The 21,081-nt window shown below is 35.0% G+C and overlaps 1 protein-coding gene across 1 annotated transcript in view; it reads left to right on the top strand.

Moving 5' to 3' along the window:
- The window catches only part of LOC124363344 (NEDD8-activating enzyme E1 regulatory subunit), a 61,855-nt gene that overhangs the window by 5,033 nt on the left and 35,741 nt on the right, over positions 1–21,081 (top strand). The window contains exons 2-5 of the mRNA XM_046818596.1: positions 7,922–8,086; positions 15,926–16,108; positions 18,074–18,420; positions 19,807–19,958. Coding sequence (XP_046674552.1) covers positions 7,922–8,086; positions 15,926–16,108; positions 18,074–18,420; positions 19,807–19,958 — 847 coding nt within the window. The remainder of the gene's footprint in view (positions 1–7,921; positions 8,087–15,925; positions 16,109–18,073; positions 18,421–19,806; positions 19,959–21,081) is intronic.

Raw genomic sequence — 21,081 nt, 5'->3', positions numbered from 1 at the left:
ATTATTATTATCGAACGATTTGGTATATTATCAAATTTTTATATTATATAATACTTGTACAACAAGAATTATAGTGTATTAACAACAAAAATAACACATTATAATAACAAAAACAATTGAACAATAGCATGAAAAATAACAAAACCAACTTTAACCTAGACTTACATGTCAGAGATACTTTAAAATACATACAGCTTGCACAAATAGCAGAAATTCACTTTTGCCCGATGAACAAGCACTATTTTGAAATGAAGAAAAGGATTTTCTCCAGACAGGCGCACTTCTCTGCAGTAAAAAATCACAAAAATTATGCGTAGAGAGTTTGCCGGTATTCTGCTCCTCAACCTCTATAACCACTTTTCAACAACTTTATTTCAGCCATCTAACTGTATAGCGTTATCTATTCAATTGGTTTCAAATGGTAATATCAATAATAAAAGTTGCAAAATTTTGTTCTTTCTCCGAAGTTTTACTACGAGGAGGATCTTGTTCTTCGTCATAAATCTGACATAGTTTCTCCAAAAATGAAACAGTAAATGAAATAAGAAAATTAATCAAATTGTTATTTTATAATGGCTTTCCCGTACACTTGAAATTTAAAGAAAAATTTATTTTAGCTTACACAACAGCATCATATAAACATTCCTGCAAATAACAATATTATTTATGTAAGCTAAGTTGCTTAGATTTTCATGGTCTTTCACCTAGTACAGTTCAAATACACATTTTCATAGCATAACAGTTGCGTAAAACTTAAAATTAAAAAAAGTACCAAAACTAATGGTTGGATTAGTTTTCTCACTTGTTAAATTAGTTTAATAATAGATTTGGTTTGTTTTATAGATTAGACGAAGAAATAGAGTAGGTGTCAAGGTTAGAGAGTGTGATGTTCCCATGATGCGGAATCCTCAGTAGGGTGGAATTGGCAATGTAGGAGGTAGAAGCTATAGGTTTGGCAAACAGGGTAAAAGATCTCATGCCACTAGTTACTCTGAAGTTGAAGCGTTCCAGAAGCTCAAAGTAGTTAAGTTCAAAATTGACAAGGCGGTACAGAAAGAGGATGTCCTAGGAGGGTAACACGTCTGGCTTCAAGGATGGAAGTTCATGAAGTATTGCTACCTCCTGGGTTGGAACATCGAGGAATCTGTAGCTGAGTAGAGTACCATATCGGCCAATCCCCAAAAGCTCTGTTGGATCCTCTCGATTGTAGCCTTTAGATAAAGTTGGTCGGGTGACCAGATGACAGCGTAATTTTTTAGATGTGGTCATACTAGGGCACAGTAGAGAAGTTTAAGAGACTGAATGTCATTAAGGCATCGTAGGAATCTTTAAATAAGACCCAATATCCAAACAGCCCCATTGCACATGTTGCGGACTTGTACATCCCAAGTAAGAAATGAAGTAAAGGTCACTCCCAGGTCTTCAACAGAGAGCGTTTTGGCAATTTTCCTACCCTCTAATGAGTAGTCAAACAGGAGTGGAGTAATTTTTCCAATGGAAGGTTATTACGACACACTTTTCCTCATTTAGAGCCATAGTTTTATTAGTCTTGCACCACTTGTTCACAGAGTTTAGGTCCTCTTGAAGAGCAAGTGCATTCTGAATATTAGTAATTTTTCTGTAGATCTTTAGGTCATCAGCAAAGAGTAGAGTAGCAGTGTTTACTTGAACTGTAATATTGTTGACATATATATTGAAAAATTTTGGTCCTAAATGGGAGCCCTGAGGAACCCTAGAGGTAACAACAAATTCTTGGGATAAAGCTTAACAGAACCGCACTTGATGTCTTCTACCCTGGATGTAACTGGAGAACCACCGTAGCACGGGACCAACAAAGCCGTATGTATCAAGCTTTTGGACTAAAAGATAATGGTGCACTCAATCAAACTTCTTTCAAAAATCGAGTTCTGAGATGTCCAATTGCAGTCCTGCAAATGTGTCCATATGAGGACCAGATTTTCAAAAATATTTGGTAAGAGATAAAATAGCAATATACCTATAGTTACATATGTCCCCTGTGGAACTCTTTTTGATGCAAAGAACTGGCCAGACATGTTAGATGTAGTTGTGTCATCAAAAAGAGACAGGCTACAAAGGAACAGGCTGGATGGTAATAACATGATTAGACGACTTGGCTAATTAGGTCATATTTGTCGTACAGATTTTTTGTTTAATTTATTATTTATCTGTCAAATAAGTTTTTAAAACTATACAGGGTGGAAAAAAAGTATGGAAACGCTTTCACTAATTTTGTATGGCTTCATTTATACAAATTAAATTTTGTACATCACCACTTGTATTAAGAACCTAGTTTTTGAGACCAGTGGGGACATTTTATCTTTTCAGGGGGACGGCCCGTGAGGAGTCGGACGAAAATCTTAAATGTAAGCATAGGCCGAGTTTGGTATCAAATTAAAGGTCTAGTAAAGAGAATCTCATTACCGCAAACCGCACTTAAAAAGGTTGACCCTATCCAGAGTACAGGCCGTTTGAATTTCATAAGTAACGTTTGATTAATTATTATTTCTCCGCAATTCCACAGTCTCAAGTAAACTGTTCTGACTGAAAATGACACTTTATGGAACACAATTATCCAAAAGAATTAAATTAAAAATTATCTATGTATTACAAAAAATAACCATACCTTTTAAATGAGGTGCTCAAACTGCTCTCCGAACACTTGTTGGCAATGAGCTAGTCTATTATAAAAACCTACTGCAGTCACATTTTGAAGCATCTCGGGTGTAATTCTTCTAGCTTCTTCTAATAAACGATTTGTCAGCTCCTCAATGTTGGCTGGTTTAGTTTTATACACATTATCTTTTAAGAAGCCCCACAAAAAGAAATCTAGTGGATTAAGATCCGGTGACCTAGCCGGCCACTCAACGTTACCCCTGCGACCAATCCAACGGTTAGGAAACACTTCATCTAACAGATTGCGCACCCGCAAATAGTAATGGGGCGGTGCTCCATCTTGCTGAAACCATACTGCATTAAAATTTTCCCCAAGAAGAGCACGCACTGATGGCAAAATGTTATTTGTCAACATATTGAAATAAATTTCGCCTGTTAGATTTCCATCTATCACAAACGGTCTACAATGTTATTGTTTATTATTCCAGCCCACATATTCACTTTCTGAGGCCTTTGTGTGTGGCCTTCTATCATCCAGTGTGGATTATAGTCGGCCCAGTAACGGCAATTATGCCTATTAACTTGTCCAGTAACAAAGAATGTAGCTTCATCTGAAAACAATATCGAACTTAAACAATTTTGAATTTCGTCACACTTTCTCATCATTATTTCGCAAAATTCAGTCCTTCGATCAAAATCATCCTCTGCAAGTTCTTGGGTTAGGGTTACTTTAAAAGGGTGATACTTGTTTTTGTGTAAAACATTCAACACTGAGGTATGGCTCATATCAAGATCTTCTGCAGCCACTCTGGCCGAGGTGCTGGGATTTTCAACAAATGTTTGGAGTACATCCAAAGATTTTTGTTCATTTGTTGCCGATTTAGGCCTGCCACTTCTTTCGCGATCTTTGACTGTTCTAGTTTCTTCAAATCTTTTTACTGTCTTAAACACTGTTGACTTACTAATTGGGGGTCTATCAAGAAAAGTGTCATTAAACAAATGCGCTGTTTCTTCATAGGGACGAACTAGATATCCATACCCACGCATCATAAGCAGCGTGATTCTCTCAAACTCACTAAGTGACATTGCTTTTAAAACTATTAGAATAAAATGTAAACACTTAAGTAAAAAAAAATTATAACTATCGCAGTACCTTCTAGTGAAGACTTTCAACTTTATCTTACGTGGACGAAATTATAACGTAGACTAAAAACCAAGCTGATATTAAAAATACAAAACTGTGAAGTTTTGCTGTGACATTACTGTTTGTATTGCCTAAACCAGTTTATGTTTGCCTGAGATAAAAGGGCTGGAGGGACTGGACCCTTGACCTCATGTTGATAAGGAGTTAGGGTGGTATTATTGAATACTCTCAGTTTCTTGATGACAAGACAGGAAAACCCCTATTTACTGTTATCCAACAAATGTAGAGGTAAAAAAATAATTTTTTGTTGGAAATTGTTTTTCAAATTTACATAACCGACATAAAACATACTACTGAAAGTAAATTAGTTACTTCACAAGATAAAATTACTAAATTTCTTTGTCATGAAATTCATACGGCCCGTACTCTGGATAGGGTCAACCTTTTTAAGTGCGGTTTGCGGTAATGAGTTTCTCTTTACTAGACCTTTAATTTGATACCAAACTCGGCCTATGCATACATTTAAGATTTTCGGCCGACTCCTCACGGGCCGTCCCCCTGAAAAGATAAAATGTCCCCACTGGTCTCAAAAACTAGGTTCTTAATTCAAGTGGTGATGTACAAAATTTAATTTGTATAAGTGAAGCCATACAAAATTAGTGAAAGCGTTTCCATACTTTTTTTCCACCCTGTATTTATTTGACTAAACATCACAAAATATAAATATGTTTATTTCGACCCTACATTTATAGACTAAAGTTAAAATAAAAATTAAGTTAGGCCTACTATAGAGCACTAATTCAGTTAAAATCTTTGAAAATTTCAGTTACTTTGCAGTACCATCAGATGGGATTGTAAGTGTAATCTGAAATCAACTGTTTAAGTTTGTTTCTTTAACATGGTCGCTACCGTAATGTTAAGTTTTTTCATCATTGTAGATCAGCAACACAAATTTATAATTCTTGATTATATTATGTTGACCTGTTTATTTCTCATAAACTGGCAACCCACATTTGTCATGTTAAAATAGACTAGCGATGTGTATCTGTGTCAGTGTCACCTTTGTACTAGAGTATTTCTCATATACGGTGTATTTTAAAGCTCTCATCACTCATCTTACCAGTCGACGAGTAATGCGCAGCGTATATTTGAATCACTTGGACTATGGCTACAGCGATTAGTGACATCACATTATGTTAGCTAAACAGTTTGTTCTGTTTTCATTTCTGCTTACTTACTGTGTTTAACACATTCATGACGATGTGTGAGGAGTTAGAATAAAAATACTTGGGATCCAAGAGTCTCAACCCATAATCAATACATCAATAATATTCAACAATTTTTGAAATATTAAAATCTGAATTATGAAACACTATTTCTGGTCAAAACTTTGTGTTTGGTTAGTTTGAAACAAGGGTGAATACCATACACAAAATTTACACAAGTCAATGAATATTTGCGTTGTCTTGAAAAACTGCTTTTCATCCAATTCAAACATTTCTCTAGACGCTGTCAAGTGGATAATAGTCCTCCTAAAAAGCTGACAAGTAATAGCAAATTTTTGAAATTTATCAGTCATAATCATAACCAGGAAAGGATGCCCCCAGGGAGGGATTCTGTTTTCCCTCATGTGGACAATGGTGGTTGATTATAAAAGCAGAAGGAAGGGGAATATGTCTACAATGCTACACAGACAACCTAATGCTCATGATCAAGGGAAATCATAAAGGCACATTGAAACGCCTCACTCAAGAAGCTCTAAGCTTTATAAGCAACTGGTGTCATGGGGAAGATCTACAGATTAACCATCAAAAACAAGTATGATAACCTTAACCAGAAAATGAAAATTCCAGCTTGCACAACCTGTTCTGGAAGATGCTACAATGAAACATTCCGACGGAGTCAGGTATCTAGGAGTAGTTCTAGATAAAAAGCTAACATGGAATCCATATATGGAAAACAATATCCAAAGCGACAAAGACTCTTGGGGCCTGTAAAAGACTGGATTTAAATGGAAACTAAAATCCAACATGGTTTATTGGATATACAAAGCCATAATAAAAACAATAGTCACATATGCTGCTTTAGTGAGGTAGCCAAAAGTAGAAAAAAAAAACAGCTGTCAAGAGGTTACAGAGTCTTCAAAGGCCAGCTTACGTAAGCATCATAGGGGCAATGAGCTCCTGTCCAACTTTGGCACTTGAAGCTGTTCTGAGTTACACTCCTCTGGGGCAGGAGGTGAAGAATACAGCCGCATTTAGTGCAATAAAGCTTCTGAGTAAATACTTTCTCAGAAATACATATGATGAATTTCCTGAGGCTGTAATAATAACCAAAGTATCACAGAGGTAGTTAAGAAATACTCCTTTTAAAAACCATATCTAGTCTCTATTGAGAATAGAGAAAAATGGAGTAAGAAGAAGGCCAACCATACTAAAGGAATCATGTAGTATTATACAGAAGGATCACGCCTTGACTCTAGGGCAGGATTTAGTATACATGGGCCAGGAGTAAACTTAACAGTGCCCCTGTCAAAACACTTCCAAGTGGAAGTCATGGCAATTGAATCATGCGCCAGAAGACTTATACAAATGAGGCCAAAAGGGTCAGAATACTTAATTCTCTCAGATCGTCAGGCTGCACTAAAGGCACTTGACACTTGCACCTTTGACTCTAAAGCAGTATGGGAATGTTAGAATGTTCTAGTGGAACTGGCAGAGAGGAACAAAGTTACAGTCGGTTGGGTGCTGGGCCACGAGGGCATTCAGGGAAACGAAAAAGCAGATACACTTGCCAAAATAGGTACAGAAACCCTCATGGTAGGGCCAGAACCAGGCTGTGGAGTAGTTTTTCCTATAGCAAACCTCTAGTAAAAGATTGGTAAAAGAGGATTATATCCTAAAACTGGAGAAGGGCCTCTAGACGTAGACAATCTAAAATGTTAATCCCTTAAGCATCTCTCTTTATGCTAAAGGGAGGTCAGCTCTCCTAGAACAAAGTAAGGAGGAAATACGATTGATATTAGGGATGTTGACAGGACATAGCTCACTTAGGAAACATCTGATGAAGGTGGGTCTGAGCCAGACTGATGAATGCAGACTCTGCAGAGAAGAAGAAGAATCAGCAGAACATACATGGATAAACTGTCCTGCCATATCTAAAATTAGGAAAAAAATTCCTAGGAGTGTATTTTCTCAGTCCCAAGAATATCAGAGAAAGGGAGCCCTCAAATTTGATTGGCTTCTGTTAAAGTTTCAGATTCTGAGTTTCAGATACATAAACAAGAGAGGTGCAAATTTCCTTTTAGGACTATGTGCAGAGGCTCTTGTCTCTTCCCCTCTCTACAAAAAGAAAGACATGACTTACGTGACTTTAAATTGCTCACATTTTAAATTTTAATTGAGACATCACATTTATTTTCTATCAAGAAAACTGAACTATGCAAAACTCTTGCCCAGCCTCCCACTCGATTCACTCAACTTGTGTTAATCTATGAACTTATGCTACACACCTGCCGCAAATTTTAAGATATCCGAGGGATTCTATGATTGTTTCATGTAGCAGAGATCTGGAGATTTGTGGAAATACTGCATCCACAGTCAAACTGCGATCGTTATGGAGTTCTTTTTTAATAATTTCTGTCACAATTGAAGGTTTTCTGCTCCTCTGATTATCATGCACAGACTTTCGACCATTTTAAAACTTGCTAGACCAACAAACTTACAATTCATAGCTTTACCACCATATGCAATATTTACCTCATTATAATCATCAACCAGAGTATTTCCCTTCCAAAAAAGATAACGGACGACGCTATGTATTTCGCACTTGGGGGAAATTGGATTGACATATTTCAAAAAACGTATTGTAGCTTAGAAAGTTCTCAATGTATTGATCTTGAACTGGCCTGATTGCGGAGGGAAGGAATGCATAAACGGCAATGCAACAAAATAAATATTCTTCTGGCATGAGAGCCTCAGTACACTTACTTTTTGGATATGCCTCATATTATACTTGAACAGTCATTGTATAGAGATTTAACACATTGACTATTGGGGTTGACCTACCTCTTCCTCTAGTTTTCAATTGTTCTCCATTTTTTTGTAACAAGTATATTGTCAGATATCATAATTAATTTTACAGATTGTGGGGAGACCACGGGCAATCAGCACTAGAATCGGCACACGTTTGTCTCATCAATGCATGTGGAATGGGAACAGAAATACTGAAGTCCCTGGTTCTTCCTGGCATTGGAGCATTTACCATTGTAGATGGTAAGGTCATATCTGAAGAGGATGTGGGTTCAAAGTAAGTTGATACCCTTTAATAAACTTTGTTTAATAGTCTTTAATAATTGTCAATACAGTATATGGATTTTCAGATGTTTGTGATTGTTGGAGTATTAAAAAAACACACAATAATCATACACAATTCTTGTATTTATTGTTGAGATTGGATCAAAGCTTTTTAAAACAAGGTAGGAGTATGTCTTTTTGTGTTTTGCCTTCTCATAACAGGCTTTGCTAAGATTCAGTGGAAAATTTCAAGCCTATAGCTTATTCCATTACTGACAGATAGAACAACAGACAGTCGTACGACAAAGAAATATTTACATCTCCCAGCAAACAAAAGAGGAACTGTGTCAGCCTACTGAGTGATAGGTTGTAACACCAGCCAAATTTCATAGGTGATCATGCCATATCAAAGAATTCATTCTTGTCTATGTAGAAATTAATTTTCCTGGAAAATTCAAAATCTACAGATGAAATCTGAATCAAAATGTATAACCACATGATACATTGTAATTTTTTCCATTAAATTGAGTTTAATATCAGTCTTTAAATAATAAAAATTACCCACTAAGTTACCATAAAATTATATTGGATGTGTTTGGATAATTAGACTACATGTGTTAATATTTCAAATGTTAAAATCTCTTATGAGTATATTGAGTTTATTAAGAAACATATTTATTCTGGTATTTTCTCCTTGCCATCACGGTTACCCATAAAACCAAAAAAAGATTTTTCGATAATGCTCAGCCAAATCCTATTGAGTGATATGCGCCATAATCAAACTCAGTGTTTCCCATATAGAAATGAAGCTTCATGCACAGTTTCAAGATTAAGATATTTTATTGTCATTAAGCAATTGACATGCAATAGACAGAGCAGCAATATTTAACCATTTACCCTAAAACAATAGTATATTTAAAAGCATAAATAAATAATTAATTAAAAATTTTAAAAATCATGGTATTAATATCACATATTAAATATTCGTCAACAGCAATTCATTAGAAAGCATTCATTTTTAAACATTTACTTAATGCTAACTTAAATCTATTCATTTCTACACTAAAAGCTCTCTGTATTAGTTTATAAATAATTTAATCTTCTTGAAGATGTGGATTGGAATTTAATTCGGCTATTGCTATTTAAACAAATTTAATGAATGTAAATAAAAGTCATTTGACAGGTACTTGGTCTTTCGATCATTTGTTAGTTTGGTTATTTAAACGCATATTTGACAGAAACGGCCAAGTACAATATAATTGAATCGTAAAAAGTAAGAGCTCTGTGGTGTAGTGGTAGCACACTCGCCCGGCAAGTGAGAGATCCGTGTTCAAGTCCCAGTGGAGCAAGTATTTCTTTTGCTTCAATGTTTATTGAAATTAAATTCGGCTATTGCCATTTATACAAATCTAGTGAAAATATATACTGTATACACACACACACAAACAACACACACACACACGTTACATTAACAGACCAACTGCAGCCTTTTGTGAAACTACTTCCATCTTATGTTATGATTTTATTGTTAAACTCCTAAATTACCCAATCTTTACCAAAAAATTTAATCCCAGCCACAATTTATTGATGTCACATCACTGTATACAAACAACCCACATGATGAAGACAACTAAACATTTCCTTGATCCCAGATCTGTACATTCAAAGCCTTCTACTCCTTTCCTTTTCACACTAATAGAGATTATCCTCACAGTGAACTGTTTTAAATTCAAAGATAATTTATATTTACAAACAAACCGTATAGTCATGGGAACCCTCTTATGCAAATCTTTTATGGGCTTATTTGAACAAAATTTCTTAAATTCCCAAAATAAACTTCCTCTGATCTGGTATCGTTACATTGATGATATTTTCTAGAATACGAGGGGGTACCCAAAAGTAACCGGAATTGTATTGCTGGCAGCCGGCAGCGTGTAGTACACATTCCTGCCGCTAGGCGTGCGTCGCGCAACCCATTGCGAGCTCAGTGACCCCAGTTCCGTTGTCCTAGTGCATTCTGTTCGTTCGTAGTGACTGTTTTCGCTAACCCTGTTTTGTTCTTGTTTCGTTTTTTGTCATGGCAAGTTGAAGTGAACAACGTGCAGCTGTGAAATTTTGTTTTTTACTTGGTAAAAATGCTGCAGAAACTATTTTAATGTTGAATACAGCTTACAAAGATGATGCTATGGGGAAAACTCAGGTCTACGAGTGGTTCGCTCGATTTAAAAATGGCGACTTGTCGATTGAAGACAAACCTCGTTCTGGACGTCCATCAACCTCTCGAACGGACGAAAATGTTGAGAAAATTCGTGAACTTGTGCTCACCGACCGTCGACAGACAATTGAGGAACTATCAGAGAGTAGTGGGTTAACTTGGAGCTCGGTTCAGCGAATTTTAACAGGAGATTTAGGACTGAAAAGGGTTGCTGCCAAATTTGTTCCTCGACTTCTGACTGACCATCAAAAGGCACATCGAGTTGAAACTTGCCGCCTTCTGAAAGAACATCTCGAAAATGATCCCGATTTTCTGGAAAAGGTAATTACTGTTGATAAGTCATGGTGCTATGGTTATGACCCAGAAACGAAGCAACAGTCAAGCCAATGGAAGTCGCCATCTTCACCTCGTCCAAAAAAATGTCGGCAAGTCAAATCAAACATCAAAACCATGTTGATTTGCTTTTTTGATGCTAAAGGCATTGTTCATTCTGAGTTTGTTCCTCCAGGTCAAACTGTCAACCAAACATTTTATTTGGAGATTTTAAGAAGATTGCGCAACAGTGATCACCAGAAAAGATCCGATTTGTGGCAGACTGGAGACTGGTTCTTCCACCACGACAACGCACCGGCACACACAGCCATCTCAGTTAGGCAGTTTTTAGCCAAAAACGGCATGGTTCCGCTGCCCCACGCACCTTACTCGCCTGACCTCGCTCCATGCGACTTTTTTTTATTTCCACACATGAAAAGAGGCTTGAAAGGTCAACGATTTAACAGCGTTTGAAGAGGTTAAGAAAAAAACGAAGCTCGAGCTTGCAGTCATTTCTAAAGATGACTACAAAAAATGTTTTGATCAATGGAAATACCGTTGGGACAAGTGTATTAGTTGTAATGGAGATTATTTTGAAGGAGATAAGGTCGTATTGTAAAAAATTGAAAATATATAATTTTTATAAAATAATTCCGGTTTTTTTTTTTTGTACCCCCTCGTATGGCAACATGGTGAAGATTTCCTTAAAGATTTTCTATATGTCCTGAACAAATTTTCAACATTAAATTTCACTTGGAAGTATTCCCACACAATCATTACCTTCCTAGATATTGATGTGTTTTTAGAAGATGGTTTTCTTAAAACAAAAATTCACATTAAAGATACTAACACTATGAAATACTTAAATTATACTACTAGCTGCCATCCTACACATGTAAAAAAAATATTCAAAAAAGTTCGAGCAAAGAATTTATGTAGCATAGAGTCTGATTTCACAAATTATATTAAAAAATTAACCAACACATTCAAAAATGTCAATTATCCTGACAAACAAGTAAAAAATTAAATTAATAGGACAAACAATTTTAATTGCAACAAATCTTTTCCTTTAAATGAACCTAAATTTACTACCAAATTCTACCCTGGACTTAACAAAATAAACCCTATAATTTAAACTGCTTTTCATATTCTACAATCATCATCGGAAATTAAAGATATATTTTCAAAACCACCTAGGGTCATCATTAAAAGACCGTCAAATCTTAATAATATGTTAGTCCAAATCAATCTTAAAAACAAAAATCGGGGGGAAAATTTAACGGTTGTAAACCCTGTCATAACCCACGTTGTGGTACATGCAAAATTATGTCCTCTAGTCAAAATTTTAGCACTAACATAACCAATAAAACGTATCCAATTTAAGGAACTATTGATTGTAATTCTAGCAACATAATATATCAGATAAATTGCAATTATTGTAATAAACAATATATTGGTCAAACCTCTAACCCTCTTCGTATCAGAATGACAGGTCACCGTTTAGTATTGTTCATGGAGATAGCTAGCCCCTCACTGTACATTCCAGGGAACATAATCAGGACAAAATTGAAAACTGTTATAAATTAAAAGGCATAAATAATGTTGCATTGCATATCAATGAAAATATTAAAAGATTTAATTTGAGAAAGAGCGAAACTGCTCATCAACTTGTTTTAAAATCAACATATTATATTCAGAATATTATATTTTGATGTATGTGTATCTGCCAATATATTTCATGCTGAAACCTTAATTAACTTCTAGGTTGATTTTGTATACAAGATCTCGTATAATATGACAACCGTTCAAATAAAAAAAAACACAATTTTGTTATTTATAGACCTGCAGAAAAGTAAAAAAGTTTTGGAATCAATCAATCAATCAATCAAAGAGAACTTTATTCATATACATCGAGTACAGAATATGTGTCAATATGTATATAAAAATTTTAATCTAGTTTAAAACATAGATCAAGATAAAAATGTCATGTCCATTTTTTAAAAATTCCTCGATGGAGTAAAAAGTCCTGTCAGCAAGCCATGCACTGAGATTCCTCTTCAACGCTGACTCTCTTGTTATACTTTTGAGGTGTCTTGGGTAGGAGATTGTAAAATTTTGCACCTGCATAAGATGGCTTCTTGGTAGTCATGGTGAGTCGATGAGGTTGTAAGACGAAGTCTGTCACATTGCGGGTTTCCATATGAATGAATTTCGCCCAGTCTATTGTAATCAGTGTTAAATACATGTAGAATGGTTTGTTGAATGTAAAGAGCCACCACTGTCTGAATTCCAAGGTCTTTGAAAGCACTTCTGCACGAGTCAAGATGATTTAGACCTGCCAATATTCTTACCGCTTTCTTTTGAAGTTTTAGAACTTTAGTCATATTTCCTATACTTGGACCCTCCCCATATTATCAAACCATACCTCACAACAGACTCAAAATAGGGCAAAATAAGCGACCCTGGCACGTTGTAGACAGATCTGCAACAGACCTTATTCTTTTTACAACATACAGGGCAGTACTCAGTTTTCCTGCACACCATGTCCACATGAGGGGTCCAGGACAGATGTTGGTCAATGATCACTCCCAGGTATTTGGTCTCGTCCTCTACTTCCACCATTGGCAACCCCTCGGTTAAGTTTGCAGCTCTTTGTAAACAGGATTTGTTTAGTTTTGCTGTCATTTAGTGCAAGATCGTTTCTCTTGACAATATTGTTTCTTTGCCATATTGAAAAGCAATGAAGGCCTGACAATCTAAATCATTAGGGCCTTTTTCAGCAAGTATAAGAGCTGTGTCATCAGCGTACATTGTGGTGTGGGCTTGCTCCTTTAGGTAATCTGGGAGGTCATTTGTTACCCAATACATACAATACTGGACCCAGTACTGAGCCTTGAGGGACCCCTCTTGTTATATTGAGGGGTTTTTGACCTAGCATGGTAAACTGTGTTATTAACTGTATATTTTCAGCTCTACTAGTTGAGTCCTGTTCTTCAAATAACTATTGAACCAGTTTATTGCATTACCTTGGATTCCTAAAGTCATTAGCTTAGTAAGAAGTAAAATTATGTCCCAGTGTGTCGAAAGCTTTACTTAGATCCAAGAAAATAGCAGATACTATTTTATCCAGTTTCAATTTGGTCAATTACATTCTCAAAGAAGTCAGTGATAGCTGTGGTTGTAGATTTAGAGGATAAAAATCCGTGCTGGTGTTTACTGAGCAAATTATTGTCCATGAGGTGGGTTTATTAATCTTGTTAAAACAATTTGTTCAAATATCTTGGAGATGGTTGATACAAGAGATATTGGTCTAAAGTGGCCAGCTTCTGTGCTTTGTGGTTGTTTCTTAATAGGGATTATTTTGGCAATCTTGAGGTCAGCTGGAAAAATACCCTGAGCTAAGGACTTGTTCATAATATCAGTCAGAGGCAGTGTAATTTCATCAACACAGTGCTTAAGTAAGATAGATGAGACATCATATATGCCTGCTGATGGCTTTTGATTTTCATTGCCATGATGGTTTTTCCTTAACTTCTGCCCTGTGTAGTGCTATGAATAACAAATTCAGGTGCATTGGGTGGTGCATTGAGGCTTCCTTGAGATATCTGAAGTTTGACCTGCTTCTTTTAGTGTTATCTCAGCTATAGTTTGTAAAATAAGTATTTAGGTTGCTCAGCTATTTCGAATGGATTGTTTAATTTGTTGCCATTGACTGTCAATTCAAGTGGAGTGTCCTGTTTCTTCTTATGGCGTTCATTATTAATTGTGTCCCAGACTGCTTTTGACCTGTTTTCTGAGTTGCTTATGCGGTCCTACTATTGCTTGCCTTTTTTAGATATTTCAGTCTCATATCATAGGCTTTTTTTCTTTTTCTGCTGTTTGGGTTTTAGCAGCTACGCAACCTGTGGTTTCTTCTCTATTTAAGCTTCTAAAAACTCGGTCTTCAGTCTTTGAGCTTCTGGATCATTAAAGTGACAAGCTCTTGCATTACGCTTTGCTTTGGTTTTTTTTATAAGGACATGTTAGGTTCATTGCAGAGTTAAGTATTTGGCTAAAATTTTTAAAAGCAGTGTCCAACAGCTGGTGCATTAAGCACTAATCCCCAGTTAAGTCCCTTTAAGTAGTCACTCAGGCTGTCAAGGTTATTTTTATTAAGATGTCTTCTAATTGAATAAGTTGTGGGAACAGGTGATTTCTTCAGATTCGTTGAACACAGCTGTGCGTTGTGATCCGAAAGCCCTGTGGTCAAGACATCTACTGTGACTTCTGGTAAAGGGATGTTTGGAGCAGACACAGTCAATTGATGTTGATGTAGTGCTGGTTACTCTGGTAGGTGGCAGTGATAATCTCCTAACACCATATTGTGCAAGAGCGTCATTAAAGTTTCAAACAGGGACTGTCTTGAACTAGGTTGTCCACGTTTATGTCGCCAATTATAATGCTTTGTTGAAAGGGGATTGTGTTCAAGATCTCTGTTAAGTGATCGATTGCCTCATCCAAGTTCCCAGATGGTGGTCTATAAACACCCAACACATAGATGCTCTTTTGACCTTCTTTGATTTTGATAAGTTGGGATATATATATATAACATTGCCTAAACACCTCTGTATACAACATGATTCTATCGCAAGTGGAGTTTAAGGTGTGGACATGTATAAATCCCATAAGATTGTGTAATTAATCAAAAACAGCTGAAAATAATTTTGAATCTTGTTCGAAATGGGTTCTAAAACTAATCTTATAAATATCTTGAAGGAAAGGATTTTTCTGGACATTTGCCATCGTTCAGTGAAACAAGAAATCAGTAACACTAAGTTTCGAGATCTGCAATCTGATCTCTTCTTCAGGTAAATAACTAACCTATTATTAACTAACCAACGATAAGTTGTGATGTTGAAAGTCTATTCACAAATGTACCAACTCCAGAAACTCTCAAAATCATTGAATCACGTCTCAAAGAAGACCAAACATTAAAGGAAAGAACTAAACTTCCCGTGCCAGTAATTATAGAACTGTTAGAGATGCTTTAAATTTGGCTCATAAAATATCAGCCAAATATGTCAATGAATTTTAATTTATATAACAGACAAAGCAAACATAATAAACTATTTTAATTCATATCATTTTGATTTAATTACTAGCAATATAAATATACATATAAGGACATGAGTTTCCAAAAACTTGTTATTATTCTTTTTTAAACTTCCTACCTTTCAAATTTTAATGTTCTCAGGATGTATTTCAAGTCTCAGTAATAAATAAGCTCAACTCATCCATTTAAAAATCCACCTCTAATAAACTATATTTTTGACTTGAATGTTTCAGTTTCTTCATGGATGTGGAGAGTATAGGAAAATCCCGGGCAGAAGTAGCGACTCAGCTGCTTCTGGAACTGAATGCAGATGTCCGTGGAGATTATGTTGATGAAAATCCTCTTCAGCTATTTGAGAACAATCCCCACTTCTTCAGTGGTTTCAGTGTTGTTGTTGCCACCGGCATAACTGAAAGGTGATATTTTAACAATTGGCACATAGGGGACTATAATCCCACTGTATAAGATATAATTTTCTTATGTTTGACATTTCTACAGTAATCAGTTATTCAGTTATAAATGTGCCAATTGTGTTAATTTTTGAATGTCAAATTTGTATGTTTCTCGCTTTCTTTTTTTAATTTTGTACTTATCACTCATTTCTAGTTTAATTAAAATATTTATACTGTGATTTAAAAAATATTTAATCACTGCTCTGTAATGTGTAAAGTTTATTAAAAGAATAATGTTTTGTGTATTTAAAACCTTCAAAGTTTGGCATTTTGTAATGCTTATGTAATGTGCTATTAGAAAAATGTATCATAAAATGCAGTAGTAGTTTCTAGTTAAATGTGCTATGTGAGGTAAAGAAATATTTGCAGTGCTTACTGATGAGACATTAAAACTATCCTTTTCAGGTATTAGAGATTACATGAATTTATTATCTTAATAAACTCTTTCAGTCCCATGTTATGTGTCTTACATGTTACAGATTAATATAATAATAATAAAATATATATATATATATATATATCTAATATATAGATTATTGCAACTGAAAGTGTTATCTACAAAACAAACATAGTCCAAATAAAATTTCATAAGGTAGTGAAATTATTTTTAAAAATCACTACAATATCTTAAGAATTTATGTTTTGTTTTAGTGAGGTATTTTCTCCCCCCCCCCTCCACCACTTTCCTGTACATTTTATCGGTTCTTGGAGTGTTCTATAACACCCAACCAATATAAGTCTTAAATACTAAAGTGTCAAAACAGCCCTGCAACACTTGAAAAAATCTGGCCTTATTAAAAACAAGTTAGGCCTAATTGTGGGAGTAAATACGATCACAATTAACTTGTCATATTTACACTCCATCCAAACTTGTTATAAAAAATATTTAAATTGCCAAATGTTTTTGTGATCTCAATGCATTTTTCCCTATAATTACACCATATTGTGATCATGTGAAATTCTAAAACACAAGTCTACCACAATATAACTGGCTTTTAGCTCCTTTTTTCATTTATATATGAACACTTCCAGACCATTCATGGAAAGAATTACTTCTGTACAAACTTGATTGCTATATATGTGCAGCTGTGTCCTATTTCAGACAACATTGGCATATTCAAGATGATTTCAAACCAAGGATCTGTAAAGCATCATACAATCTTTGTTAAAAAATCAGGAGATCGCCATCACAATGCCCATGTCCTTTTCAAAAACAATACTGCTTATATGTTTCTTTACAAATTTAATTATTCTGCAATTTCGTCATTGACGATAAATATATTATCTTAATGGATGGACCAGTAAAACCATAGCAATGATATCTGTAAGATATTTTCATAGCTACAACAGCTCATAATAATAAAGAGCGGCCACTTAACGAGTATCTCGATGTTCAATCTGGGACCGCTCGGCAATCAGTACGTGTGTCTTCACCTATGGGTTAAAGGAAGCGAAAAAAGGTGAGATTTTTGTGGTGTGGGACTCTCAATTGGAAAAAACAAAGTAGAATGTTGAGGAGAAACTGCATTACAAAAGGAGATCTGTAAACTGAGTCTATAGATTTAAAACTGGGACTGGTATGTAATCCATACCTCCGCTCTCTCTTTCTCTCAGAGATTATTTATTTATCCTACTAAGAAATGAGAAATAAATGATTAAATTATATATCTAAGATTATATTGTTTATGGAGTATCATTTGTAAGCTTGTAGAAAATATATTAACTATTTAAGGACTGATTTTATTTTGTGGTTATTTATGAAAAATTATATTCATCAAACATTATTTTTGGAACATAGGTTTAAATAAGACTAAGAAAAATCCCAAAATCTAAGCTTTGACAAGAATTAATTAACCAGCTTTAAGGCTGGATTTATAATAGTGTGGATAAACTTGCTTATAGATATTTGATTTGAAAATCATTTTTCAGACTTCTAGTACCCCTCTCAAAACATCTCTGGTCAGCTGGAATCCCTCTGATTGTCGCCTGCAGCTATGGTTTCATTGGCTCTGCCAGGGTACAAGTGAAGGAACACACTGTGATAGAGTCCCATCCAGATAACATTACGCCGGACCTGCGGCTGGACACCCCCTTTCCCTCCCTGCGGCAGTACATGGACAGCATAAACCTGCAGGAGTTGGACCTCAAGGACCACTCTCACACTCCATATCTTGTGCCTCTCTACAAGTGCCTGATCAGATGGAGGGAAGAAAATGGTGGATCTCTGCCGAGAACCTACAAGGAGAAAGAGGCGTTAAGAGAAATCATCAGAAAAGGTGAAATGATTTTTGGCAACTGTCTTCCACCTATAGCATTCTCCTTAACCAATAACAACCACCCAAGTAGTCCTCCCTAAAAAATCCTCATCTCAGAAGGATGGAACTTACTGACTAAATAATAGAACTGACAAGACATCTCAGTGTTTGGTTTTTAATATTAATATGTAACACTTTGCAGCAGTACTTAACCTACTTTTTTTTGTGTACTCCCTTTTTTTTATCCTGCTCTGAAGAAATCATTAGTAATCGGAAAATAATAGTGATTTCATATATTTATATTTTATTATTGCTCTTGCTCTGGTGATGTGTCAAAGCCGAATCTCGAATCCAATCAATAAAAAAAAAGATTGGGATTCGAGAATCCAATCTGTTGAGACTTGGTGTATTATTAATTATTGTCTGATCGGCATTACACAAATTACTGATCGGGATTTTTACTTGATTAACAAGTTATCCTTTTTTTGAAAATAATACTTTGCTTGCAGTTCTGTATTTATTTGCATGCATCGCCACAAGTCTGCTGCCTATTTTCACACATGGCATCTGTCGGCAGTATGTAAATTACTTATCGTGAAAATGTGATGTTATACTTTATTTATGAAACCCTTAATAAGACTCCTAAATAATTAAAATTATTGTTGATAGCTTTTGTGCAATGCCGCATGTCTGAAGAGATAGGTATATCCTTTCAATAATTGTATTTCTATCGTCTAATCTACAACTGTACCAAATTTTAAATTTTTAGCATACTAGGAAGTGGATTACACCCTGTAAGTATTTAACACAGGGGATTAGACAAGCTTTCATAATGTTAGTAATGTTTATCAAATTATTAACTTGATCAAAGGGTTTTTTCTCTCTCTCTTAGAACAAGAAACTTATAAATTTCACTTAGACCTATAATGACATTAGCGCTGCTTCCGGAGTGACAGGATATTCAGGATGGGTAAGGTTAGGGGGTAGGGGCCGCCAATGCCGCCACCGCTCAGCCAATTCCCGTGGGGGAATATAATCCGTCATTACAGATCTTCCGAAGAATTTACCTTTGATATAAAAAAACTGTAGTGCATAAAATTGTGACCGAGAAATTTTGATATTGTAAATTTTGGGTCCAATTGGTAACCAACCCTTGACTGATGAACTAACAAAAATAGAATGGAACCACCTCTAAAGTGTCTTATTCTGCACCATGTGGTGACAAATAACTTAACCGCGTAGTCACATGTCAATATTGAACAAAAAAGCCAATCAGTGGAGTGAGTCACTCCTTGTTGTCGTGTAAACCGCCAATTATGTCCATGAGCGGCAAAATTTAATTTTTATCTTGTATCTGAAGAATACATATTTCACTATTTAGAGTTGTTTCATAACTTCTATTTTCAGAAATCAGAAGGGATGAACATGGAAACCCAGTTGATGAAGAAAACTTTGAAGAAGCAATCAGAGCTGTTAACTTTGCTGTGTTACCAACTACAGTACCAAAAAATATTGAAGAGATTTTAAATGATGACTGCTGTATTAATTTAACCTCAAAGGTAAGATATTACTGTTCATGCAAGAAACAGACTGATCTTTCCTACTTGATCTAAAATTTTGAGGAGTGCTCATAATACACAGCAAGCTTCGTTGAATCTTAAAATCACTTACCTATAATTAACACATGTTTTATTGGATATGAGGGCTACATAACAAAGTTTAATTAATTGGATGTTAAGTGGATTTAATTGGGTTTTATGGGTCGTGATTCCCCAAACCATTTTCTTTTTCTATGATAAACTGATGGTGCACCATATAAGTGTAATGTGAAAAATCTCAAACAATGTTTTGTAATATGATTTCTTTATTAGCTGCATTACAGTTATCTTCTTTAAATGAGCAATTTATTTCTACTGAAAATAAATAAATAAATGTAGGTAAAAAATTTATACAAAAGAAAAGTGTCTTTAATTTTATTTTACATTTTAAAAACTATCTAAATTTTAAAATGGCATGCTTAAAAAAAATGAAGATACTAGACAATTAACAGTTAGTTTATAAATTTCTATTATTTCATTTGTATATTTTGAATAGTCGCAACTGATTGTATTATATTCTACATAAGAGATGGGTAAAGATGGGTTTCTGAAAGCTTAAGAAACCCAGTAACAATAGTTTATAATTTGAGGGCAGTTAAAGGATGTGAAATTGTAATGTAAATTATAAGATGGATTTTTATGTACAAATTATTTATTTCACAAATAAAGGGATTAACTATAGGACATTCTTACATTTTTACACCTGGAAAAGGGTATGGATGTTTATTATAATGTAAGAGGATTTGTCATGTACATTACGTGAAACACCTGGTATGGTTAATGTGAATAATCATACATAAATTTCGACAAACGTGTTGTGTGTCAACTCCAATAATGCAACACCATTTCTAAAACATAATTTTTAAAACTCACTAATTATTATAAACTGAACTAAAGACCACAGTCACAACCAATCACTGATAACTTACAAGCAACCAATTGTAAGTGATGATAGTCTCTGCAGAAACAAGGTGGTTTTGGTAAAATGTTGGTTCCAGGTCAGGAGAATACAGAGGGTGTTTCAGAGTGCTCACATTGTGCTTTGCAAGGTACTGCTTACAAGGTATAATCTGATGGAGCCTGT

Source organism: Homalodisca vitripennis, chromosome 1 (genome assembly GCF_021130785.1).
Source record: "Homalodisca vitripennis isolate AUS2020 chromosome 1, UT_GWSS_2.1, whole genome shotgun sequence".
Lineage (NCBI taxonomy): Eukaryota > Metazoa > Arthropoda > Insecta > Hemiptera > Cicadellidae > Homalodisca > Homalodisca vitripennis.
The sequence above is the reverse complement of the archived record's forward strand: the minus strand, read 5'-3'. Positions and strand labels throughout refer to the sequence as shown.